The sequence below is a fragment of the Candoia aspera genome, chromosome 8 (genome assembly GCF_035149785.1).
Source record: "Candoia aspera isolate rCanAsp1 chromosome 8, rCanAsp1.hap2, whole genome shotgun sequence".
Classification (NCBI taxonomy): domain Eukaryota; kingdom Metazoa; phylum Chordata; class Lepidosauria; order Squamata; family Boidae; genus Candoia; species Candoia aspera.
In genome coordinates, this window is record NC_086160.1 from 35121504 (window position 1) to 35148577 (window position 27074).

At 36.4% G+C, this 27074-nt stretch overlaps 2 protein-coding genes across 6 annotated transcripts; one reads left to right on the forward strand and one right to left on the reverse strand.

The window, feature by feature from the left end:
- The first annotated feature begins 1375 nt into the window (after positions 1-1375).
- On the forward strand, positions 1376-12801 carry CTSO (cathepsin O). Its single transcript, XM_063310799.1, has 8 exons — positions 1376-1571; positions 2296-2404; positions 2876-3015; positions 3606-3773; positions 4207-4328; positions 10528-10691; positions 11074-11166; positions 12107-12801. The coding sequence occupies exons 1-8, from the start codon at positions 1431-1433 to the stop codon at positions 12139-12141; spliced, it is 972 nt and encodes a 323-aa protein (XP_063166869.1). The 5' UTR covers positions 1376-1430; the 3' UTR covers positions 12142-12801.
- A 1303-nt stretch (positions 12802-14104) lies between these two features.
- On the reverse strand, positions 14105-26842 carry TDO2 (tryptophan 2,3-dioxygenase). Of its 5 annotated transcripts, XM_063310793.1 has the most exons (13): positions 26424-26842; positions 26147-26216; positions 25749-25854; positions 24242-24332; positions 21835-21905; positions 21157-21284; positions 19852-20038; positions 19318-19425; positions 18093-18204; positions 17936-17993; positions 16958-17037; positions 16219-16309; positions 14105-14664 (listed from the first exon to the last, which is right to left on the reverse strand). In XM_063310793.1, the coding sequence occupies exons 2-13, from the start codon at positions 26179-26181 to the stop codon at positions 14511-14513; spliced, it is 1221 nt and encodes a 406-aa protein (XP_063166863.1). In that variant the 5' UTR covers positions 26182-26216; positions 26424-26842; the 3' UTR covers positions 14105-14510. The 5 variants fall into 5 exon arrangements, with proteins under 5 accessions (XP_063166863.1, XP_063166867.1, XP_063166864.1 ...); XM_063310797.1 differs by lacking the exons at positions 25749-25854; positions 26147-26216; positions 26424-26842 and having other exon boundaries at positions 21157-21905; positions 23990-24332; XM_063310794.1 differs by lacking the exons at positions 25749-25854; positions 26147-26216; positions 26424-26842 and having other exon boundaries at positions 21157-23510; positions 23990-24332.
- Between the last annotated feature and the right edge of the window lie 232 nt (positions 26843-27074).

Genomic DNA, 27074 nt, shown 5'->3' on the forward strand with positions numbered 1-27074 from the left:
CACATTCAACATGCATATGTCAATAGATTCATTTCAACTGATAAGGAGGTGTCAGCTGATGTACTGCAAGGCTCTGTTCTAGGCCCTGTACTATTCAACATATTTGCAGACACCACAAAGATAAGCGTGAGAATAAAGTGTCTAAAAGAAACAATGTACATACCTTAATTTAAAATACTTTATTGCTAAAAAATGCTAATCATCTGAGCCTTCAGCGAGTCATAATCTTTTTGCTGGTGGAGAGTCTTGTAAAAAACAAACACGATATCTAGGAAGTGTAGTGTAACAAAGTGAAGTGTAACAAAGTGAAGAGATTTTTATCTTACAGGACAATTTCAGGATGGAGAAAGATCTTGCTAAGCTGGAACAGTGGGCAGAAACCAACAAGAGTGATATTGAATTATATACAGGCATATCTCAGAGATATTGTGGGTTTGGTTCCAGACCACTGCAATAAAGCAAATATTGCAATAAAGCAAGTCACACAGATCTTTTGGTTTCCCAGTGCATATAAAAGTTATGTTTACACTATACTGTAGTCTATTAAGTGTGTGATTGTCTAAAAGAAACAATGTACATACCTTAATTTAAAATACTTTATTGCTAAAAAATGCTAATCATCTGAGCCTTCAGCAAGTCATGATCTTTTTGTTGGTGGTCTTGTAAAAAACAAACAAACACGATATCTGGAAAGTGTAATAAAGTGAAGTGCAATAAAACAAAGTACGCATGTACTAAGAAATTAGCATTATTCATATACAAAGAACAATGGCTTTTCTGAGCATGGAGCAAAACAGATTCCTCTTTTACCATACAGGAACAGCCCTAGCTTGGCTTTACAGTCTTGGAATGATATACATTTACTGTTTTTATTAATCAGTTTTTTGGCAATCAAATGGAAAGCTGGAGAGCCAGTTTGGTGTAGTGGTTAAGGCATTAGGCTAGAAACTTTGAGACCCTGAGTTCTAATCCCATCTTAGGCACAAAGCCAGCTGGGTAACCTTAGGCCAGTCATTCCCTCTTAGCCCTAGGAAGAAGGTAATGGCAAGCCACTTCTGAAATCTCACCAAGAAAATTGCAGGTTCTTATCCAGGCAGTTACCAGTTGTCATCACTAACTGGTAGGCAGTAAAAAAAAATAAAAATGAAAAGACGATCATTATGTGGTCAAGGTTTAATGCTTTGTTTATGTGTGTAGCATACCATGCTTCCATCCCCTTGTTTGTTTTTGTTTTATTTTTGGCATCTTTTTACTCTTTCCACGTATTCAAGCAAGAAAAACAATTACAAATGGCAACTCCGGCCCAAACACTCAAGATCTCCCCGGCCTTCGCCCCAGGCTGAGCTCAGGAGCGGGCGGATGGGGAGGGGCCAGCAAAGCGAAAGGGAAACTCGACGCCGCGGGCGGCTTCAGGCCGCGGTGCGCTCTCCATGACCCTGTGGCCGTGCGTCCTCTCGTTCCTGCTTCCCTTACTCGGGGATGGCTCCCGCCCCGAATTTCCAACAGCAAATCTCTCCTTTCTCTTGCTCAATCCCAGGGGGAGTGAGTGGAAGAAGGAAGCCGCCCTGCGGGTAGGTACGGCGAAAGAGGCTCCTCGCATCCTCGTGGCCGAAACGTATTCCCTCCCCCCCCCTCCTTTCTGGACGCAGGCTCAGTTTGCAGGCTCGGCTTTTCGGCTTGCTCTCGTGGTTTTTCCACTGCTTTTTGCTGCATTATTCCGCCCTTCCAGTTTCTCAGCCTGCGGCGTCGCTCTTTGAGCTCCGAGCGCCCTCTTTCTCCTTCCCGGTTCACTCAGTTGCGAGGCTTTGCCAGCGACCCCGCTTCCAAAGAGCTTGCCATTTAAATAAACGGGGATTAGGAAGCAAGGACAGTAGTTATATTAAAATGGGAATTAGTACGAGATGACCAATCCGTTTTTCCCTAGTTGGTGTCAAGTAGAAGTCCGACTGAACGGGGCAGGTTTTATTGTAAGCCGCCCAGAGAACTTCTGCTATTGGCCGATTTAAATGTGTAATAAACAAAAATATTTTTTTAAAAATTTAAAGGTTGGGAAAGCTATGCAGGAGAGCTGCATTATGAAGAACTGAGGAAAATAGCCTGACTTGAGATACAAAATGTATTCTCCAAAAAGGTCACATAGTGAAAAATCGATGCACTGATTTCTGCAAGAGCTTTCATCCCTGTTAGGATCAAGTCTGTAGTTGGTAGAAAGCAGAGGTGTATGCAGTGGCTTCAGTGCAGCTATTTGAGAATTGTTTGGCTATAATTATATATATTGTATATTTATTTTTCCAGGAAAGCATTAAGAGAATTAAGCATTGGAATTCATTATCACTTGGTGACAATATTACTGCTTTGTATGGAATAAATCAGTTTTCTCACTTATTTCCTGAAGAATTTAAAGGTACAGAGCATTATATTACCAAGTATACTTTTTGCCAGTGGTATCACTTTATCTTGAATGAACATGTTCTAAGGATTTGGTATTATCCAGCTTGTCTATAAGTAGCTTCAGAAAAACAGAGTGCATTCTTGAACTATATTCCTTATATGTTGGACCACAGCTTCCATAATGCTGGAAAGCTAAGTATATAATCAACCCTCCAATCTCTAAGAGAAAAATTGTCATATTTTTATTAATATTTTATATTCTATTTTTATAGAGTTATTTATATTGTAATTTATGTGTTTTAATTCTGACTGTAAACCGCCTAGAGTCCCGTTTTCAGGAGAGACGGGTGGTGATAGAAATTTGAAATATAAATACATATAAAACTAAGTTGAAAGGATACAAGTGTTTTGCTTTCGAAACAAGATGTCTGTGCTGATGGTAGTAGTGACAAAGCCAAAATAAATAATTTGTCTTATTTTAAAGCTGTTTACCTACAAAGTAGACCTTCTAAAGTTCCCAGATATGTTCCTCAAGTTACATTACAGGGAACAGACTCACCTTTACCAGCAAAGTTTGATTGGAGGGACAAGAATGTTGTTACAGAAGTGAGAAATCAAAGAGAGGTAAACTCTGCATTTCATTTTTATTTAATCCCAGTGTTTTAGATTTGTACATATAGACTTTAATTCTCTGGCAGCCTTGCACTGTAATATGAGGAGTACTATTTCTAGGCAAGGATATTTCTCCATTCTTTTCATGGGAGTGGTGTAAAAAATTGTATATTAGTTTTGCATGGTGTAGCTTTTACTTAATTTATATTTACTACATAGGAGCTAAAGGCAGTATACATGGTTCTTTCCCTCACCCTCATTTAATCCTTACAACAAGCCTGTGACATAAGATAGGTGAGAGATCATGACTGGCTCAAAGTGACTTGAGTAAACTCCACACCTGACTAGAGACAGGTCTTTTGATCATACTGCAACAGTCTGGAAGACCCAAGGAAAAACTTCTGCAGTTTTAAAAAAATGACCAATACCTGTCCACTTCTTTGAAAGGAATCAAATGGAGTTTTTTTGAAAGTTGATTGATTACTATGTATTACCGGAAAAACATTATAAATCCATATAGTGCATACATAATATGTATGATTAAAATGCTTTCTTAAACAATGTTTTTCAAAGAATAATACACATGCTTGTTTTCTTTTCAGTGTGGTGCCTGTTGGGCTTTCAGTGTTGTTAGTGGAATAGAATCTGCTTATGCAGTTAAGGGAAATGTCCTGGAAGAACTCAGCGTACAGCAGGTCATTGACTGTTCATACAATAATTATGGTTGCAATGGTGGTTCAACCGTTACTGCGCTGAGTTGGCTAAATCAGGTATTAATTTTTTTAAAATCTCTGTTGATAGGTGAAGAGTTTTTGTAAGAGAAGACAAATCTGAGAATTATTAAAACCGTATCTCTGGTTAAATGCAATGTCAGACTATCCAGAAAATTCCTTCAAATGCCTCACTGAATTTGTAAGCAAGCAGATTGGCAATGACTATGTTGATAGTGGGCCTAGGACATTACATGAGTTCTTCAAATAATATTTTCCACAAAATCCTCAGAAAAACAGGAATTCAGAACAGTTTGTGTTCCTGATCTGTTTCTGTTTATAGTATGTAATAGAAGAAAATAGGAATTTTACACTTGTTTGCTTACAATATTACCTTGGCCTATTTGCATAGAACCTATCAAACATAAGGTTTGAAAAGCATAAATATATTGATATTTAATCATGAGTCATTGGTTTGTTTATTTTCCTGAAGACACATGTGAAACTGGTGAGAGATTCGGAGTATGTCTTTAAAGCTCATACAGGATTGTGCCATTACTTCAAACGTTCCGATTTTGGAATCTCAATTACAGATTATATTGCATATGATCTAAGGTAACATTTAATGAATATTTTTATATCTTCCTCTCCCTCCTACTTAGATTTAAATTTTACGCTGTATTACTTGTTAATTCATACTTCCTCCAGTTCGTGGGCATAGGGAAATAAATAATTTGTGGGATCAGTTGAATACCTACATAAATTCACTATCATGTCAGTACCCAGATTCTATCTTAATGATTGCTGGTGATTTTAATGCATGTATTGGCCAATCTGATGCCTTTCTGCAAATTAATTTTAAGTGGCCAATGCTCCCTAAAATTGATGTGGGCTATTTATCAGCCAGACAATCTAAAGATCAAAAATTTAATATTGCAGGATTTCGTTTGGCTCAATTTATGGACAGTTTAGATCTAGTTATACTAAATGGCACTGTCAGGGGTGACATAAAAGGGGAGTTTACTTTCTGGTGCCCAAATGGGGCTGGTGTAGTTGATTATATTATGATTTCCCAGAACTTTGTATGTTACATAGCTTGCTTTTATATTGGAACTTGCCCTGATAGTGACCACTTTCCACTAATTTGTCTTTTTGATTCCAAAACAAATCTCAAATCATTAGAAGTAGCCCACTGCCTCATTGACATTACAATGAAGGGGCAAGTACAGAATAAATGGTCTCAAGATTTGGCTAAAATTATGTCTGGAATTTTGACCTCAGAGCCCCTGCTTCAAATGTATACCCAAATTTGCTCATCTGATTCATACGAATAAGTAATATCACTATATCAATCAATTATTGTTTGATCAAGCCCCCCTGACAAGATTCACAACAGCAAATTGTGTTTGTGCACATAGAAGATCTAAACTGCTTCTGAGCAAGCTGCATTGGGTACCAGTTTGCTTCCAGGTCCAACTCAAGGTGTTGGTTATCACCTTTAAAGCCCTACATAGCATGGGGCAAGGTTACCTGAGGGACTACCTTTTCCCCATAACATCAGCCCGTCCCACCCATTCATGCAGAGAGGGCATGCTGCAGACCCAGTCTGTAAGAGAACTCAGTTTGGCAGGGTCCAGGAAGTGGGCCTTCTCTGCAGTAGCACCTGCCCTGTGGAACACGCTGCCCCTGGAGGTGAGATTGGCCCCATCACTCCTGGCTACTCCATACCGGAGATGAGATTGGCCCCATGAGTCCTGGCCTTTTGAAGGAGTCTGAAGACCTGGCTCTGCCACCTCACGTGGGGTGGAGAAGGGAATAGTTCTACATGGGGATGGCTGGTATCTTAGACCACTCCTCCCACATATGGGCTGCATCAGATTCTCTGCCACTTGGACTTTTTTACTTTTTTACCCTTATTTTTATATTTATTTATTAAGAGTAATTTTACATGTATATATTTATATTGTATGGTGGTGGTTTTAATCAATCATTTTATTGTAAACCACCCAGAGTCCCCTGATGGGAGGAGATGGGCAGAGACAAATCAAATCAATAAATAAATCTATCTTGGTATGATAATGACTGCATCAAAGCTAAAAAGGCTCTCTTAAATGCAGTAACTTCCTTTCACCAGGAAAACTCTGCAAATGCCTTAAAATTACTTACAATTCAAAACAAAATTATAAAGATCTCTTAAAGATTTAAAAGAGGACAGGCTATAAGAGAAAATTGGAGTAATTTAATTTTAGCAGCAAAACTCAAGAATTCCACTTGGTTCTGGCATTTAATAAATAAGTCACAGATAGACAGTTTGGCCGTATTACACAAATATCTGTAGATAAATAGGAGGATCATTTTAAGAACATCTTTAAAAGGGAATCTGCTGTAATCGCAGATGTGATTCCTTCCTACAATGACCTCCCAGATTGGCCGCCAGTATCCATAGCGAAGGTTAAAGTTCTTATTGTCCAAGTAAAACCAGGTAAAGCATCTGGAGGTGATTTTATCCCCATAGAATTAATAAGGGAAAATAAAGACTGGTGGGCCCCAGTTTTGGCCACCTTGTTTACGCACATTAATAACACAGGACAATTTCCATCTGACTGGAATGAGGCCATTGTACCAATATACAAAAATAAAGGAAATAGACTAAACCCTACAAATTACAGGCCTATCAGTTTATTAAACACAATAAATAAACTTTATGCCAGATTTTTATATTCAAAGTTAGTGGATTGGGTACAAAATGAAAATAGTATTGCTGAAGAACAGGCCGGATTTAGAGAGGAATGTTCAACGCTAGACCATTGTTTGGTCCTTCACCATTTGGCAGAAAGATATTCTACACCTTCTCATGGTTCAATTTTTGCAGCCTTTGTTGATTTTAAGTCAGCTTTTGATCTAATACCAAGGGAGAGATTGTGGGATATTCTGAGACATTCCACGATTGACAAAAGGCTGCTAGCGCTTATTCAGTTGCTTTATTCAAATATCTCCCTGAAAATTAGATGCACCCCCTGGGGACATTTATCTAAAGCAGTCCCAACTTATAGAGGTGTAAGACAAGGCTGCATATTAGCTCCATTACTTTTCAATTTGTATCTGAATCGAATAATCCAAGCGCTTGCTGTTTCAGCCCATCATCCACCTATTTTGGCTGATCTTGCAATTCTAGCATCATTGTATGACGACGTAGTCATTATGTCTACCTCACAAGTGGGAATGAGAAAAGCCTTAGGGCACTAGCTTTATTTTGCACAGATCAAAAACTTTCAATAAATTACGAGAAAACTAATAGTTTTAGTTTTTGCCCAACACCATTATAAGGTTCACATATGACAAATAAATGGGACTCCAATTGAACAGGTGCGCACCCATAAATACCTTGGAGTGCAGTTCCATGCTTCCTTATCCTGGAACGCTCATTTTCTGTGCCGAGCAAGTGTTGCACAGTGTACCACATCAGCTATTATAAGATTCTACCATTCCAAATGAGCCTGTTATATTCCTGCAGCTTGCAAGGTCTTTCAAGCTAAGGTGTCCCTCAGCTTCTCTATGGCTCTCAAATCTGCTCCCTTGCTAAGCTCAATTCTATTGAAACCATCCAGAATAAGTTTATTAGAGCCATATTGATGGTACCAGAAAGTATCATTAATGCCATTGTACAGGTAGTAATAGGTATAGTGTAATTGGATGCCAGAGCATGGTTTCTCCTTACCTTCTGGCTGAAGTTAATTCTGTTGTCTATAGGTTTAGCCCCATTAATATTTAGAGATCGTTTTAAGTCATCTTGGCAAAAAAAAAGCCTTAGACAAAATTAAATTGCTGGGCTTTTCTATGGAAAGTCTGTGCTCATTAGGATTTGATAATGCTAGAACCACCCTGAAACAATGAGTCTCCAAACAAATTTAAGTAAGGTGCTACACCCCAATATCTGTCATTTTCTGCCCGAAGGGTTCATTCCAGCTTATTTATCATCTATCACAATTTTGAAATTTCTTAAAGCTTTCATTTTAGCCAGGCTGGAAGCACTGCCTTCAGCAGTCCTTTTTGGACATTTTAAGGGTGTTCCTACACACCTTCAGCTATGTCCATGTGGTGATGGCTCAGTAGAAACCCTAAGCCACATGTTGTTATATTGTTCCCTATATAAGGATTCTAGGCAGATTCTTATATATCCTTTACTGAGGAAATTTCCAGGCAGGGAGAGTGATTTCTATCTAATGCTACTTCTTTTAGACAAGGACGCGAAAATATCCTCCCAGGTTGCCCAGTTTTGTGCTACCATCTGCACAATACACCACACCATCACTTAGATTTAGAATTTCTTAATATAATATTTTATTTCAATTCATTTTAGTATTTTCATTCTTAATTAATTTTGGATCGTAGTATATTAATTGCTTTTGTTTGTATGTATGTATGTATGTATGTATGTATGTATGTATATGTATTAATGTAAGATTGTTACTATTGTATAGCTTTATTGTGTCTGGCCTTAGGGCTGTAATAAATGTGAATATGTTGCTCCTGACTAGCTTAAGGTGGGGAAGCATTGGCCTTCCACATGTTACAGCTCACTCTAGTCTGTATGACTAGGGACCACGAATGGTGGAAGTCATGTTCAAAAATTGGTTCCTACAAATAGAAATTGGTGTGTGTGAAAGGTGAAAGGTCCCCTGTGCAAGCACCAAGTCATGTCTGAACCTTTGGGTGGCGCCACTTTTGCAACGTCTTCTTGGCAGACTATAGAGCAGGGTGGTTTGCCATTGCCTTCCCTAGTCGTCACCTTCCCCAGCAAGCTGGGTGCTCATTTTACCGACCTTGGAAGGATGGAAGGCTGAGTCGACCTGAGCCAGCTACCCGAGAATCCAGCTTTTGCTGGGATCAAACTAGGGTCGTGGGGAGAGTTTCAGTCGCAATACTGCTGCCTACCACTCTGTGCCACACGAGGCTGTAGGAATTGGTGTACTGAATGACATAAATATATGTATAATCTTTAGAATGTCTGTATCCTTCGTATATATTGAAAGGTATGTTAGCTTGATAATGAGTGAACATCATTAACACAGTAAAAACTTAACAGATCCTCTTGAGATGATACAAAGCTACCTCACAGTTCTCAGTAAATTTAGTAGTAGTTTGGACTCTGTCCCTCTCTATTTCTAGAATTTTAAATGAGTTCCCTGGTACTCCAGACAAAATAAATTCTATCCATTATACTTATGGCAAATAAGTAATACTATTCTCTTTCTGCTTTTAAATGCAGGACAGTTACTGATGACAAAGCAGAATGGTTTATTAATGCAGGAAAATATGTGGTAAATGCCATCATTCAAATCAGGTCAATCTGTGAGGAGACAAATATATGTTACACATTTACCCATTTGTCCATAAAATGAATCGGTACTGTTTGCACTCTCATGACTCTTTTTTCTTGTGGCCAGAATAAATAGTGCCAGTGAAAACATCTTTAAAGATGTTTGGGGTTATATAGCTGAATACTTCACCAAAACAACCAGAATAGAAAAGAAAATCACAAATGCTTGCAACCAGTTGAAAACCAATATTTATTTCTTCATAAATCTGTATAAACAATATCAGTGTATAAATGAAAAATACCCATTTTCTTTTTTGTTTCTTTAAATCAGTATATTTTAAAATATTTATTTTGTTGGTTGATTGCTAATGATTTTCAACTGACGTTGACATGTTGAATAAAAGAGTTCATTAAAATAACACTAGAATGGACAATTTTAGTAGCTAAATAACATCTATCATTACAACTCTGAATAACCAGTTCAAAGAAAATTATGCCTATTGTAAGACAAATTGATAAAAGTATTTTAAAATACAGGCAATCATTGCCTGTATTCTACAGCTCATGTTTCATATTAAAAAAAAACATGTAAGCACATGGAGTTATTTGGAATTGTTTGTATATAAATGCTGTAATAAATAATAAAATAACAGGCTTTGGTACAATTCCTAACTGTGTGAGAAATCGTATATCAAATAAATCTCTGTTTAGAGACTAAATAGTTTTGCCCAGTAGATACATATATTAGCAGGCAGTCCTATTCAGGTGAGTAGAGATACTCCCCAAGGAGAGGGGAAGAAAATCAGATCTAAACATTCAGTTCCTCTATTTTGTAACTGTCTGAAAATGTAGCTGCAGCTGCTGGATAGATATAGAGCAGACTCATGTAGAACAATCTATTACATGCATCTTTTCAACAAGTGATTCAAGTGATTGGTAAAACCACAGACAGATTGGATAGGGATTCTGCTTGGGAACTAAATTAAGTATGTGTATAGAAAAAGCCTTAATGCCTCCTTGCCCCCCCCCACCCCCATTCAGCAGACTTTGGATGCAGCAGACAAAATCTGGCTTTTGACTTCATCATCAAATAATAGAAAAACCTGTTTGATGAATCAGTCCACCCAAGTTACTAAAGCACTTGTGTAAAGTGTACAAATTGACATAAATTATATATAAATTTTGCATGTTTTGTAAATTAGGTAATTTTTTCATACATTATGTAAATTTGCATTTAACAGATGTTTGCCTTTAATGGACATTTAACCATCCCCCAGCCCATTGCATTAAAGTTCTGCTGCATTTGGATCAAATTTATGGAACTGATTATACATTTTCCACAATATTTTTACTGGCTCAGGTTGCTACTGATTCTGAATAGACATAGGAATGGTCAACTTCTTGATACTCATTGTCCAGAGCTTTTTTTATTGCAGAGTGGTGTTTTGATGATTGATTGCATTCTGACTGTATGATTATTTCTGTGTCTTGTAGCAGCCATGAAGACGAAATGATGAAGATGCTGATTAAATGGGGTCCTTTGGCAGTAATTGTAGATGCACTTAGCTGGCAAGATTATCTTGGTGGTATCATACAATACCATTGTTCTAGTGGGGAACCAAATCATGCTGTAGTTGTAACTGGTTTTGATAGAACAGGTAAATTTAATTTACTAGTTTGCTGAGTTTATTTACTTATTTATTTACTTCAGTGGAAAATAGTTTATATTTGCTATATATGAACAGTCCTTGCATACATTCCATAGCTGGATAAACATACATATGTACAAACCCTATAACAAATTGCTGGTATTATGCCTGAGATCGTATTATAAGCTTAATTGCTCAGTTTAATCCCATTGCTCCAGCTTTTGTATTATGAAGCTTATATTTTGGAACTGCATATAACTGCATCTGTGCACTTAATAAGCATGTGCATATTGAAGTATTGTGAGATGGCCACCCTACGAAACCAGATTCACACATCTTTTTTTCTTTTTTAAAGACAAATACTTAAATACTTAACAAAATCCTTTTACAGGTAGAATTCCCTATTGGATTGTACGGAACTCCTGGGGACATACATGGGGAATAAATGGCTATGCTCATGTTAAAATGGGTTCTAATATTTGCGGTAAGTTCTGATTTATATTGGATGTAGGTATGAATGATCCCCCAGACAAAACCTGTAAGAGCCTGTTTGAATATTCAGACAGGTATCTTGTACACTGGAAAACTAAGTTATCTAATATCTGACACTGGAGACTGTCCAAGTGCCTTCCTGAGTGTAGCTTAGACACTTAATTACACTTGATTAAGACAGCTGTAAATTCAGCTTCTTAAAAATTAAGTTTCAGTCATAAATTGGAACAAAATTGTGGACATGCAATTATAAACCCTTTTATTTACATGTTGGTCTTGTTATTAGTATACATTCACTTATTTGAAGGTAATTCTTGTTCATTTGGAAAAGTGACTAAGACTGTTTCCTGAAATTCCTGCATGCTTAAAGCTATTGGAAACACCAGTCATGTGTAATGAAGGGTGTGGGCTGAAGAGTCATCACAGGAAAAGCTCTTAATGATCCCTTATTTCTATGAAGTAAGGCAGAAGCCAGGAAACAGTGCTTTTCCATTATAGCTGCACTACTAGGAAATAGTTTCCCTTAGACATCAGATTAGCCCAACTGTGGTGGCTTTGTAGAAAGTGGTAACAGTTGAACTGTTCTGGAGGGCCTTTGAGAGTAGGATGTGCTACTGTCAAAGTGCTGCTATAAGTATCAGGGAAGAATCTGTAGGCAGTGACTTGATGTTATTTTGTTAATGGTTGTATCAGTATTACTGTGGATTTTAATTGTTGTATTGGTTATTTTAAGGTGTGTTAACTTGACTCTTTTATTGTCTTTATTTTGACTTAGATGTTTATATTTTGTGTTATATTTTATGGATGTTCTGTTGTTATTCTGTATGCTACTCAGGTTAAGAGCAAAAGAAATGTCATAATACTTTTTTATGTAAAAGGCACAATAGATTTCTCTAAAGATTAAATGGTAACTTGTTTTTCTTGCCTTCTAGGTATTGCTGATTTAGTTTCTGCTGTATTTGTGTGAAATGGCTACTAAGGATCTGTGGCAAATATTGCAGACACTAGTTTATAACAATGAATTTTATTGTCAAGAAAGGACTGTTGCCAGCATTCAGACAATATCAGTTCTGGGATCCTGGAAGAATCTTCCAGCCAGTCCTTCAGAACTAGGTGCTGGCTGCACGAGATACACAGCATACATGATTCCTATCTGCTTATCCCAACAGTTTTCAATTACTGTTTGATCTACTAGTGTATTGGCTATGCTGCAGAATGTATGAACCAACTTCAAAAAATACTCGTTCAGAAGCCATATTTTCTTTGATACTCTGCTACTACTGAGATATATTTCTATTCTGGTTTGAGACCTTTTATATTCTGGAACACCATTTGATGATTAGAAGCATATTCCAATGTAGTTTTTGCTTCTCCATTGATGAATTTGATAACAAACAACAGTAATTAGAATTGCCAACTTGGATAATAGTGGGGGACAGAAGCCTTTTGCACATAATATAGATAGAATTTTGAAGTTTTTGCTATCAACAGTTGATCACAGTTGAAATATTTCTAATAGTATAATAATTAGTTTCAATTAAATGTCTTGAAAAGTTATATGAAATTTTTTCTGTATATTCATGCCAATATCATCCGATTTTTAATAATAAAGGTGAGCAGAAAAGAACTTACTTTCTTTGCGTCTGTACTTAAAACGTTGCTACCCATTATGATATCCTACTTTGATTCAGTAATAATTGGGACAGGAAAATTCATGGAAATCTGTCATGATTGTGGGTTAGCTGACTCTTCCTAAAGCAAAGCAAGTCGATTCCATCATCCAGTAAAGTTTGATAGGGCCTCTATAACATGCTACATATATTCTTAGGTAAAGGTAAAGGTTTCCCTTGACATTAAGTCCAGTCGTGTCCGACTCTAGGGGGTGGTGCTCATCTCCGTTTCAAAGCCGAAGAGCCGGAGTTTGTCCGTAGACACTTCTGTGGTCGTGTGGCCGGCATGACTACACGGAACGCCGTTACCTGCCCACCGAAGCGGTGCCTATTAATCTACTCACATTTGCATGTTTTCGAACTGCTAGGTTGGCAGGAGCTGGGACTAGCAACAGGAGCTCACCCCGTCACGCGGATTCGAACTGCCGACCTTCCGATCGGCAAGCTCAGCAGCTCAGCGGTTTAACCCGCAGCGCCACCGCATCCCTCCATATGTTCTTACCTATTTATTTCTTTTTGAAATAATGTAGAAAAGTAAGAAACTGTATTTCAAAGAAATTAAAAGCACAAGAAATGAAAGCGATGCAAAACTAACTCTAATTTACATAAAACTTTTCACTATACCTTTCTAGCTTGTAATTGCTTTGCTTTGCTTATAGCCATACGCTCCTCCATCTATTGCTTTTTGTTCTTTAAACTTCTCTATTTTTGAGGATCTCATCAACTACACCCAACTTCCTCCATCTTCAAACTTTTTTTTGACCCAGTCATTCTCCCTTCATTTGTTTTGCAATTCAGTCTTAATTCATTCTCTCTATGTGATCGAACTATCTCAACTGTTTTTTTACTGATCACATACTTTTGTATTCAGTCCACATTCACTTAGCACCCATTCATTCTGATATATCTCTTTTGACCTATCATTCTTGACCTATTCCATACAATTCTTAAGTATCTCATTTCCATTCAGATGTTCTGCTTCTGCTGATATAGTTAACTCTCACTTCTATATAACAAAATGGGAAGAAAGTTCCTTCAAAAAACTTTTCATTCATTCAGAACGTAGCATTTTACAACATGCCATAGCATTTTCCTTCAATTCTACTCTGACATATTGTTGCCAATCCTGCACAAATCTCTGATTTCTTCAGTTTTTAATATATAATGCAATTTTCTTCCTTTTTCTAGCCCATTATTTTTGTACTTTTTTCAGGGGCAAGCTTTTCCAAGGAAATTTGAAGACATAATTAAAAAATGTAATAAACATAAAATCATACCTTTATTAAAAACCTAATGCAGCAATCAGAAATATCATTGGGCTAGCCTAATAAATCAGATCAAACATAATACTAAAACTTAAAATATTTAGAGCTGGTTGTCTAAAATATAAAGATGACAGAAATAAAATATATTTCTAATGACTTAACTGAAATAGTTACTGTATATATTAAAACCTATGGTATAATGTGCATAAATATACATAAACATGTATACATAAACATATATAAATTATTTAATCTACGTGGTATTATAAATTTTTCCAATCTAGTGCCACTAGGTGTGTTGATACCACAACTTCCAGACGTTTCTGCCACCATAACCATTATCAGAGGTGGAGCTCAATATATGGAAAACATGGGTTATAAGGATTGTCCAAAGAGAGTGTTTAATCTGAATCGTCACTGCTGAAGTAAGAGCTGTCACAATATTCTGCTGTATAAAGGAATTTATGAAGTGTTGGATTCAGCTTTGGGATCCAGTTTCTTGGCACCAAGTAAGTTGAAAGATTGAACAAATCCACAAATACTTTATATCTGTCGCTGAAAAAGAAAATGAAATATATTAAGAGAAATAGTATTCCACAGTATTCTATAGTTTCTGGCAGGCTCAAGCTGTAACACTAGACTTGTTCCAAGGCTTTTCAGTGTTGTGATGTACTAGTATCTAGTTTTAAGCATTGGTAATGGTCACTTCAGCAGGAGAGAAGCAGCTAGAATGTGATGAGCTTTGTAGTGATCCCAGGACTCCTTATCGTCCTATCTTTAAAAGCGAAACTATACACTTAGGTATGCACAGGTGGGGAAAGCCTTTCACCTAATGCTTGATACTGTCAATAGAGCAGTAGGGGCAATGGAGAAGAGGTTGTTTGTAACGGCAGACAACTCTTACAATTGAAAGTGTTATTTGGGATATAACACATATCATAAAGACATAAGAATCAACTTGCTGGATTAGACTGAACTTTCCAGAGTTTTCTTGAGGTAATTCATTTGTTATGCTTCTTTAAAGAAACTTTAAAGAAAAAAGTTATTTAGCAAACTGAAAGCCTACTAGCAGGCTATGAAAATGTAACATTATACACAATTTCTCAGATATTTCCCACTTAGGAAGGCTTCATTCATTTTAATGTTATTTAACAAAATTTCTAAAATTGCATCAATAGAACCAAAGTACAACCATCAGAATTTGCTTCCATTAACATGCAGTTCTTAGAGCAAGCTCTCTGTAACCAAACTTGGGCTTCCAAATGTTGTTAGACTGTAACATCCATAATCCATGGCCATGATGCTTGGGGCTCAGAATATAACCAAATTAAGGGGGGGGGGGAGCCAGTTTTCCATCAGCTATCAACCCCAACTCCATTCCACTGCCTGAATTCCCACCTACGTTCAAACAGATGTCGCCCACATTTTAAATCAGCAATGACTTAATTTATTAGCTCAAAGAGATGCATGAAATAAGCTATTGATGTGATTAACTGTTAAGGGCATGAAGGTAATTTGGACCACTCTCAACAGAAACCTAGTCCAGCTTAAATTAGTGGTTCTCAAAATAAGTTATGGTAATACATTTGCTGCATTAATTATGAATCCCTTCATTAATCCTGATAATGCTTTTAGTCGATTTTACTAGTATTCAAGAGAAAGTAAACAAGTGCCCTTTTTTTCTTCCTATTTACTCTGTATGTATGCTTCCTGATCAGATGCATGAAGAATGTATTTGAGGAATGAATATGTCTGTATGTATATACACATGTGCATGCTCACATATATATTCATGGGCTGGGATGGGAAGAACAGAAATCAGACAGGTTAGAGGGAAATAAAATTCACAAGGGGAAGACATGATTATGTGGGCAAAAGTTTAGACTTTACCATATTGTGGGGGTTTGCTACCAAAAGATCAGTATGAACTTCCTCTAGAAACTTAAAAACAAGAAATCTGCTCTGGAAATATTGCTCACTCTCAGAAGACAGTATGCTGATGCCAAATAATTTTTGTTCCATGTTTTCATCCGTTTATGATATGAACATGATGTGTGCCTTGTCATTTATAAATGATGACAAAACCTGAAGTTGGCTTCCTAGACTTACCTCACTGTTGAGCGTAGATACTGGTACCCTGATGAACCTCCAGTCCCAGCCTTGCTGCCAATCATTCTATGCACCATACACACATGGTTGTCTAAGCATACAGAAACTCTTTTAGTGCATATTCAATTTTAATACATAAAAAGTACAACTGTCATAAATGAGCATTGTTTGATCAGTTCCACAGACTTAACATTTATGTATATTAGTATGTTCTACTTCCTTTATAAACAAATAGATACACATCTATTTCAAAGTGGATAACTATAAAAGTCTTCTTAAAAGTATGTTCTACAGGATTTAATAGAACTTAATTGTAAGAAAGTATGCATAAGATCACAACCTTGGAGTATATTTATTACACAATATATTATCACATATAGTACTTTGCTATATTAAAAAAAAAACAAGGGGTTATGTATTCCCCATTCCACATGAGTAGAAGTAAAGTTGAAATAAAATGATTTGCTACATGTGAATAGTTTCATGGTGGAGGCTATACCTGAATACTTTCAAATTTATGGGTCCGTCACTTAAACCATTATGCCTATAGCAATAAGCCAGTTTTATTCATTTCCTGTAGTTTTTCCCAATCTAGGGCACTCCAGGGTGGAATAAATATTTAATCTGTTACAAAACCTTAGAGTGTCAACCTTAAAAGCATCTTTCGTGGTGGCTATAGTAGCAATGTGATATGAAAGTAACGTTATGTGCATCAAAGGAATGCTCAAAGAGAACTTACATCTCCATTTAGTCATTAGCACATCGATATCCATAAGAGAAGTGAGAAGCTGAAAAGGAACCTGGAAGCGAGGTTCCTCTCTTAAAGAAAAAAAGAAGATTGATTGAATTCCCATTTATCAGTTTGTGTTAAAGCAAAAAAAGAAAATCCAAGGGGATAAATATGTGTGCTAAAGCAAGTTGAGACCTGCTAAAATAGCTAAAAATAACCAGCAGAAAATGGTAAATAGACTCTAATTTTTCTTCTCAGAGTACTATGTCACTTCTATTTCTATTCTTCTGAAATAAGCATAAACAGAAACTAGATAAATGAAAGTGGCCCTATCATAGCAAATACTTGGGGCAGCTTTCCCCCATTTGCTTTCTTATACTCTACATGGGGGTGGGGAGATCAGTTTGCAAACAGCTTGACTAATAACTTTAGAGAAGGTGGACTCCAGGTGTCAGGCAAAGGAGAGATTGCCTACAGAAATTGCTTGGTTTTTTTCTCCCACCCTAACCCCGCAGAGCAGAGACATTGAAGAGAAAGAGATTTCAGAAGAGTACCATAAACTGGGTAGCCTGCCTGCAGCTCCCAGCTCCAGGCTGCCGGCTTGATCACGTTGCTTCTGATGTGTAGAACAGCAAAGAGCTCTTGCAATCCCTTCCTTTCCAATCTCTCTGCTCTGCAAGGTGGGTGGTTAAAAACCACAGGTCAGGCATACTGACTGTAATGAAGATCACGTGACTGAGGCATGCTGGGAAGGTTGTAAATGGTCATAATTGGGCTGTAAAGTTATATTTTCAGCACTGTCATAACTTCAACCAGTTGCTGAGCGAGTGGTTGGTAAGCGAGGACTACCTGTATTCAGTACATGTCATTCTCAAAAATACTAACCATGTCTGTTGAGGATGTTAAAACAAAAATGAAACACTCTCCAATGAAACAACATTAATACTAGCAAAGTCATTTACAGAGACAAATACAACTTTTGTGTACCTGTAGAAGTAGATCATTAAAGCTCCTTTCATTGCTTTATAGGACAATCTTCTGTCACCTGCAAAAATTAAAAAGTGTAAAATAATATACAAATTCTAATGCAGATAGTTTCAGGAACTGAAAATTCACTTCTGCACATACTAATATATATGCTTACCTTTACCATGAAGATGTTCATGGAGTTTTTCATCAAACAATGACATGAGTACTTCTTTTTGTTTCTGAAGCTCTGCCAGTTGCTCTTCTTTTTCCTCCGAGTCTTCTTTAGCCTTTCAAAGACAATTTTTCTTTTAAATCCCTTTTGCTTTTTATTTATTTATGCTTATATTTATAGGGAATATTTTTCCAATTGTCTTTCATATATCCAGAGGTTTTATTTCACAAAAACTCTGTTTAATTCACAATAATACTAAGTCCCATGTTTTTGTGATGAAAAAACACAAAGACGTCTGCATGAGATGGAAACTATTGCGGACTTGGCTGCCTATGCTGATGGATCAATTGATAGTTAACAAGCTTACTCTAACACGGCACGCTCTAGTTTTGTCAAGACTGCAGTTTTCAACACATCTGGAAGGCACTAGTTAGGGGAAACATGCTATATCCTAAACATGGATAGCAGTTATTGACTCTCTGCACAGCTGTAATCCTACAATGAATTTGGGCACAAAAATGAATAACAAGGAGTCTATCATATAACATGAAGATGATCACATTTATTAATAATATATTCCCTTAAAAAGTCAGTTTTCCTGTAACCACACAACCATTCCTGAATTAATTTACTTTGAGTATTAGATCTGTTTAAAAAATGTATGAATGAAACTTTTAGATTTTGTCAGATTATTTGGTTCAGTGGCTGAACATGTTAAAATAAGTCTTGCTTCTCATCTACAGCGTGCCAACTTTTGGGAACTGAACTATTTGAGAAGACATTAGTGCAATGTTGCCACAAGATACTGTAAATATTCTCCTCCCCCACCAGTAGCTTCTGTCGGATGGTGAAGGAAGGCAACATGACAAAAGCAGCATTGTGCAATCATAATGTAAGACCTCTCCCTTTTGTATTACGTGTCGCAACACTGCACGCACATCCAAAAGGCCAAAGCTTGTAGCACAATTCTGCTTTCAGTATTTCAACAAAAGCAAGCAGAGCCCATGAATGCCCATTTGCCATACTCACATGCATAAATAAAGACAGCTATGTCAGCAAGCTTAAACTGATCCATATACAAACTCACACATACGTGGTGGAACAACTTATTTATATGTACTCTCTCATAGAGCTGCAATCAGGAAGTTCTGCTGCGAATGGTGGCCACCACTGGAAAGCTGGCTTTATTCATGTATCCGAGGGCAACACAATAAATTAGAATATGTACCTGTATCATTGCAGATTCTTGTTCTAGTCCTTTAAGTACATTTACTTCAAATTTTCTCCAGAAATTAAATCCTTCTGGTTCAAGTCCTGGTGTTCTTTCCAACCATGCCTTATAAAACAAAATGAAGTAAAGATCAACTGATAGCACTGGTTGCAAAGTATGAATAGCAGGCTTGTGCTTAGTGACTAACCAATAGCAAAGCATAGCACAGACAGGCAGCTCCTTGGACAAGACAGAGTACTAGGAATAGCAGCCTTCCTCCCTTCACCCGCCCCCCAAGAACACACACCCAGTTTTTAATTCCTCATATTTTATCAATATTTGCCCAACCCTGTAAATTGGAGATGGTCAATTTCTGCTTGGCAAATGTCATTGAACTCCTAGTCCAGTGTGGCAAAAGTCAACTTTGCTGGGGGGTTTTAAAGAAAAAGTTGTGACCAAATCATAACCCAAGACTGGCAGGAGCTCCTTTGTGATCACAACTCTTCATGGCTGGCCAAGTAGAAAATGAAAAAAAAAAAAAAAGAATCATACTTCCACTAGCTGCAGTAGTGTTGACTCTTGTTCTGATTTAAGCAATAGTTCATATTCCTTCCCCTTGAAGTTATCCCGGTAGTGTCTTCTGTTATATGGAACTCTCAAACTCTGAGGGACGCCAATCTTATTTTCCAATAATCGGAACTGTAAGCTCTGAAATCCTGAAGCTGGACTCAGATAATCTCTTTAAGGATAGGAGAAAGAGCACTATCTTATTATTCTGCATAAAATAGCATATTTGGTTTCCTTGTGTTAATCTATTGCATCAACTAATGGTGAAGTTATTGAATAATCAGTCTTTGCTCAAGCAGGTACCCTGGCCTGGATCCAAATTTTCATCATAGAATCTTATCCTTGGAAATAAATCAGACTTCTGTTGATCCTGGCTAACTTGTCACATTGGTTTTAATAAGGTGAATTCTAGTGGCCCCCCAGTCCCTTTACATTTTGTATGCTTAATCAGAAGTGACTCACACACTAAGTAAGGCTTATTTTCAAATATATCTGCACAGTTATGTGTTTCTACAAACTGGGATTAAGTTGGAACTCACTACTTAATATTTGTTTTAATACATCCAGAATACCATCCAAAACACCTGAATGAGGGTGGAAGTACTCTTCCTGTGTTCATATTTTTCTTCAGAGATTTGAGAAAAATTAGCTCATTCACAAGTTTTTAGCATAATTCCTAGCTAGCAGGATGTTCTACAGAGGTTGACCACTTCAGGTTTTGAACAGCATTGTATAATAGGAAAAATGCCTTCAGCCCCTCCCAAAAAACCCCATTTTTAAAAAAAAATGGCTGAGCAGCAAATTTGTGAAATTTCAGTAATTCCATTCAGGAGCATTAAAATCACATGTGAGTTGGTGATCTTGTGAGATTTGGCCATTTTAAAAATACATTAATATATATTTATTTTGAGGGATCCTTAGATGCCATCCAGGAATGTTGCAACTATGTTGTCTACCACAGTCTTGCCACAGTTAAACCTGCAATTAAGCCTATATATGTGATTTGAATATGCCTACATTCTTTCCTGTTTTCCCCTGCCTTCATCATTCTCTTCTTTATGATTTTTTCTTTATTATATTCTAGATTTTTAATCCTGTCAGGATATAGACCTCTTTTCCTTGATTCTGTGAAGTGCCACATACATTACTGGTATCATTACTATTGATTCTGATAGAAATATACTCAGTATTTTGTAGCCTGTACATTCACCTTAAGACCTCAAGGACCATTAGGAATACAGTAACTGTCACACATACTGTGAATGAATCAAAGGCCTGAAGTTTTTGTACCTGAAGTCAAAAAAGTCCAGAGCTGTCATTGTTTCTAGGATGGAAAACTGTTCCACAAGCAATTTAAGGATTATTGAAATTCTCTGCATTCGAGTAACCACCTTCAGCATGTTCCTTTCATCTCTCATCTTAGTTTGTATGTATATAAAAAAGAAATAATTATGACTTGGTTGATAAGGCAAACCACAGCAACAAAACCACAACCCACAGTAGGCTGCTTGAATTAGAAAAGTCATTTGATAACATTTACAATTTATGTTACATTTACGTTGCTGGGGTTTAATCTGAGCTTGTTTTGCCCCATCTGCCATCCAGTAAATCCCTAACAGCCTCGAAGCACAGGTTCAATACTTCCATATTTCCATCTCCTGTTGCCTGGTATGGTCATATCCTCCTGTCTTTGGAAGTATCAGTGAGTACAATGGAATTTCCTTCCAGGTAATGGAATTTTCTTCCTGGTAAGTATGATAGGAGTGTAGCCCAAAGTATTTTAACTGTGCTCTTAAGTCATATGAGATTTAGGATTGTCTAACTGGCACCCATCCTTCTTTCAAAACTTGGTGTTCAGATGTTCAGAATATTCAGATCTCACAAGTTGAATTTCAAATATCCCATTTTTATTTAATGAGAATCAGAATCCAAAGAAGAATTTATATAAGACAGTTCTATTCTACTTACATGACCATTCTGAAATAGCAGTCGAACAGAATCCAATTCCCACAGGATCTGCTTGAACCATAATTCATAAGCTAAAATTGGAAGGAATGTTAGTTTCACTTCTCAAGCAATAAATAAAGATGAATGAACAGAGATTCCTCATCTCTGTATTTATAATATTTTTAATACACAAAAGGTGCTTAAAATTCCCTGAAAGTAGATATACAGTGTAGCTACTAGTTCTTCTGACCTGGATTTTTTTTTCAATTGCTTTTCCTGCTCAATTCAATACTTTGGCTGAGATTTGATGGTTTAAGAGGACAGTTTCAGTATAGACAATAAAAGATTTCAGATGTCCACCCTGGTATTATTCATACATTCACCACTCTGAATACAGAGGTTCAGACTAGAATCACATCAATTCCCAGAACTCTTAATCTCATTCTTTAAGCCAAATAATCAAACATCTTATTTGAAAAAGTTTAAATACATAAAAACAATGTGCATACAAACCCCATAGGTAAAGTATGGTGTTATAAAGAAACACTATCCCATTTGTCCCTGAAACTGCATCTAGATGTACATCTGAAGAATTTACAATGTCAAAACAATAGAGGATGCTAGTTGTAATCATGCAGTGCAGAAAATGGTCACAGATTGCACTTTCACAGTAATAATAAAGAGCACACCAAGCATGCCATGAATCTGTTCAGAGAAAACAACGTGATAATCATATCTGAATATTTAAACAGTAACTAAACTTGCAATCATCAGCTCTCCAGCAGCCTTACATCCTGTAATCACCTCTCATAATTTGAACTGCAGTCCCCTATATAGAGATTTCTGTATCAACAAATTATAATATGAAAACGTTTGTCACTATGAGAAGCATATAGCTGAGAAATTTGCCCCTAGTTATAAATAATTTATCTGTCATTTAAAGTTAATGAATTTTCCCTGTGACCCTTATTGAAAGAACAATTTAGCATGAGAAGGCTGAAAAGAGACGGATAATTCAAGGTGCTGCCACTTTGTATATAAATGACTAATTTTGTATAATTGCTGTTACTAGTCAAATGATGCATTTTATGGCTGCATAATTTTGGCCAGATGCTCCAATCTCCAAATTCTGGAGACAATTTAATGCCTAAGGTGCTCTCACAGATATCATTAATAAGCATTAGTAGTGAATGGATCAACTGGTTACCCTTATGTCACCTTTCTTCCAAATGAGTGTGGACAATTTTCTCCCCACGCCCTTCTTTTATTCCCCAATAGCTCTATGAAATAGGTTAATTGAACAGAAATGATTGGGCCAAAGATCATTCTGTCGGTTTTGCAGTTGATGGAGGATTTGACCCTTAGATTTTCCAGTACGAGTTTTTACCTGTTAGGATTGTAAAAGAAACTCACTGTGTTGTTCTTTTAGAGTGACATTACGTGTTCTGCAAATAACATCTCCATTGCAGAATGGCATTTCTAATGATAAGGCAGGGGCATCAGTAGCAAATGTTTTCATCAAAATTTCAAAATGTACCTTGTGATGTCACAGTGAAAGCTCTGCCCCTTCTGTACTTGCATGTGACATCTCAACACAAAAGTAAAAAGGACAGACATGGCAGCATTATATCATAATGCATGTTTCATCATCTTTCTCCTCTTCTCCCTCTCTGCAGATGCCTATGGGACAGTGCTTCCTAATGTGCATGTTCTCAGTTAAAATGTTGTCCAAAACAGCAAATATTTATAAAATATGCATACACATACAATTATACACAAACACACACACTCTTATACACACACATACACAGATGCAGTATGTAGCAAGAAGAGTAGTTTCAAGAAAAATACATAGAATACATATATTGGATTTTACTGCACTAAAAATAGCGTAACTTTTAAAAAGTTAGCAAAACAATACTAGAAACACCTATCTACTAGAGTAAACCAAACCAGGGAAAGTTATGAAGGAAACTGAATGAAATCAGGGAAACATGTGTAGAACATAAATACAAATAATTGCACACATAACAAAATCAGATTTGTGTCCATGTACGTGTATGTACATGCTTAAAAAAAATCACAGAAAATCTGTATTTTCCTTTGTATTGCATAGATATTCAGTTGCCCTGTTAGTTTTGACATCAGTTAGAAATATAGTCTATATTCAACCTACTTTGGTTTTAAGAAATCCAGGAATTGTTCCAAAATTGAAGACTGTTTCATAGTATTCCCCCATCAGCATTTTTCAGATGGGATGTAGTTATTGAAATTAAAAAGAATGTTATTAAATGCACACATGCTTTTACTCATATTAATATATTATGTAGACTAATACCATTTGTTATTAAAACACAAACATATATTTGTAATCACTGCATAATAAGATGAACTGGAAAGACTACATAGTTTTTTCAGAAGGATTTACCTTGATGGGTCACAATAAAAAGATGTTCATCATGGATTTTGTTTCCTTTATTTTCACTTTGAAGTTCCTGAGCATTCAATATTTTATCCAGCTTTAAAAGAAAGAAGACTAAGGTGATATTTCAGTAGTTCTGCAGATAATGTCATTTAATTCTGTATCAGATCTTTATTAAATATGTACACTTCAATGTTGATTTTCAGTCTCTTATATTTTAAAATCAACAACAACAACAACCTTAAAGTAGAACCAACACTGCAATGTCTTTGAACATATAGGCTTAAGAGAGCCAGCCTTAGGTTAAGGGTGAGTAGGGTGCCAAAGCTAGGAGGTGCCAATGCCATCCTTTCTTCTGAATCATTCTAAAAATGCAACTGTTCACTTTGGAGGGAGGTGGTGCCGTTAGTCCATGTGGCTTAGGGACACCATGTACTCTTGAGCCAGCACTGACGTTCAATATGACCAAATTACTGCAGGCCCCCCACGTGAATGCAAGTAGGTATCAAACCGGCCTGGTTTTCTGCTGAAAAATGTTCTTTCTCTAGTTGTAGTTTTACCCGCAGTAGCAGCAGGAAAAGAATAACTTTTAGGGAGAGAGAGGGAGGGATAAAAAAACCCAATAGCTAATAAAAAGTTACTCTCAGCATAAAATTAATGCAGGGAATTACAGATCTGGATAAGAACATGTTTGTTTCAACCTGCATTTCTACTGGTAGAGCTTGTTTTGATAAACTTTTTACCTATTGATTTTTGTCTGGCAGAGAAATGCTGCTGGAAAAGAGATGAATAATTTAAAAATAAAAGTGTAACATGGTATTTCCCTCCTGTCCCATCAAGACTTCACTGCCTCCTTACTGTTTTCAAAAAAAACGTGATTGTTATCTATAGTAGAACTGGCAGAGTCTAACATATTCTTCTACCTATGAATCCAATGTGCTAATAATCAAAACATATTTTGCTGCAGGAAAAGAGAAAATTGCTAGTTCACATTATGTCACCAAGACAGACTATTCCTGATTATTCTTTGTGAACAATACACCTACAGTAGATAAAATAGCTTTCACATCATTTAAGAAAGGAAATACATTACCGCTTAAGTTAAATACAATATATCTCACCATAACATAGAAGAACTATGCCAGTAGCCTGTTTGTCTATACATTCTGCAGTTGAGATGCTATTGATGGTTAATTCTTTATAAACTAGACTTAGAATGGAGAGTCTTCAAAGACTATAGTTAATGGAGGGAGTGTTCAAACTGAAAACTGACCTTTATAAAGTAGGATGCACAGCCACCCAACCACTTGGGTAAACCACTTGAAGGTGGGGGGCAAGTGCTTACCAAGACAGATTAAGTAGCTGCAGCTAAAATGTGAAAGTCTTTTGAAGGTTCATTTCAATAATCAAGTGTTTCACAATCATAAAGATTATCTAAACTGCTACAGAAGCTAGAGAAATATTCAGTTGCAGACCAGTCATGTTTGAAACAGTACCACAGTCTCATACTTACATGTAGATATTCTCCATAGATAAGACCACCTTTGCTAGCCTTGTTTAATCCTTCCTGTGATTTATCATCTGTCCCATCTTCCAAAGACAGTTTATTAAAATTAAATCTATGAATAAACAAATGATAACAGCTAAGTACTGTCAACAGAAGAGAACTATGTTCGTTACTCTATTCTAATGACAACTAGACAACAAGACTGATTCTTTTTTTTCTTTTTTTTTGGTCAGTTAAAAGCACTGCAAAAATAAAATAAAAAATACGGTTCCAAAAATCAGCTGCTTCTGGAGTTTTTTAAAATTATTATTATAGTTATTTATATATCCGTTTTGTTCGTTTTTGTTTATCCAAATATCTATTTTGATTTCTATATTATTCACAAAAAAGAGAAATGTACTCACTGGTATTTGTTCTTCCAAAATGGACATCCACTCATGACTCCAGTATCTGTTATCACTGTGTTCCAATCTCCTGAGATAAAATAAATTGCATTTCCTAATCTAGAATGCATTCTTTTATGCAATCTGATCAACAATGTAGGCCAACCCCCTTCTTGACTGCCCACCCTTTTTGCCATTCAGCTTCAGTAGATATCTAGAAATTAACTTCATGAAGCATTTGTCTTGTTGACTGAGTAATTCTCTCATTCAACCCAAACAGGAAATACAGAATACTCACAAGTATCACAGGTAGCAGGAGCAGTTTTACTGCAATTTCCACCTCTTCAGTTATTTTCAGTCTACGGAGCTGAATATAAACTGGAATTCTTTGCATAAAAGCCAGGTATACTTAGATGAGAGAAGAGAGCTGTCTCGTTTTTAAATCCTAGGTTCAAAATATGAAGTCAGCTGTGAAAAGAGAATGTTTTCTGGTGATAATTCAAGCAATCAGATGTTCACATTTCCAAATTTAAATGAAATAAAATATTTTGAACATTTCTTTGTCCTTTCTGAGTGAAAACATGCCCCAATATTCAGCTTCAAAAGAGATTTTGAATTCTTCCACTAGTTTTCCAGATCCTAGCTGTATGTGTTGCACATTGTCATTCAACTCCATCTAATAATTAACAGAGCATTTGCTGAAGTGATGCATCGTGTCCTTTCACTGCATCTCAATATTTGGTATGTTACATAGTAGCCTTACTAATCTTTCCTTCTCTTTATCTGGACACAGAGAGCATCCCATTGGCCTTAAACTGCAAGAACTCTTAGCTTGCCTATTTGTGAAATGTATTCAAAAGTTACATGGGCATATGGTGTTAAATGTTGGTTCCACTTTTTAAAATGAATAATTACATTTTGTTTTAAGAAATTTTAAAAACAATAAGCA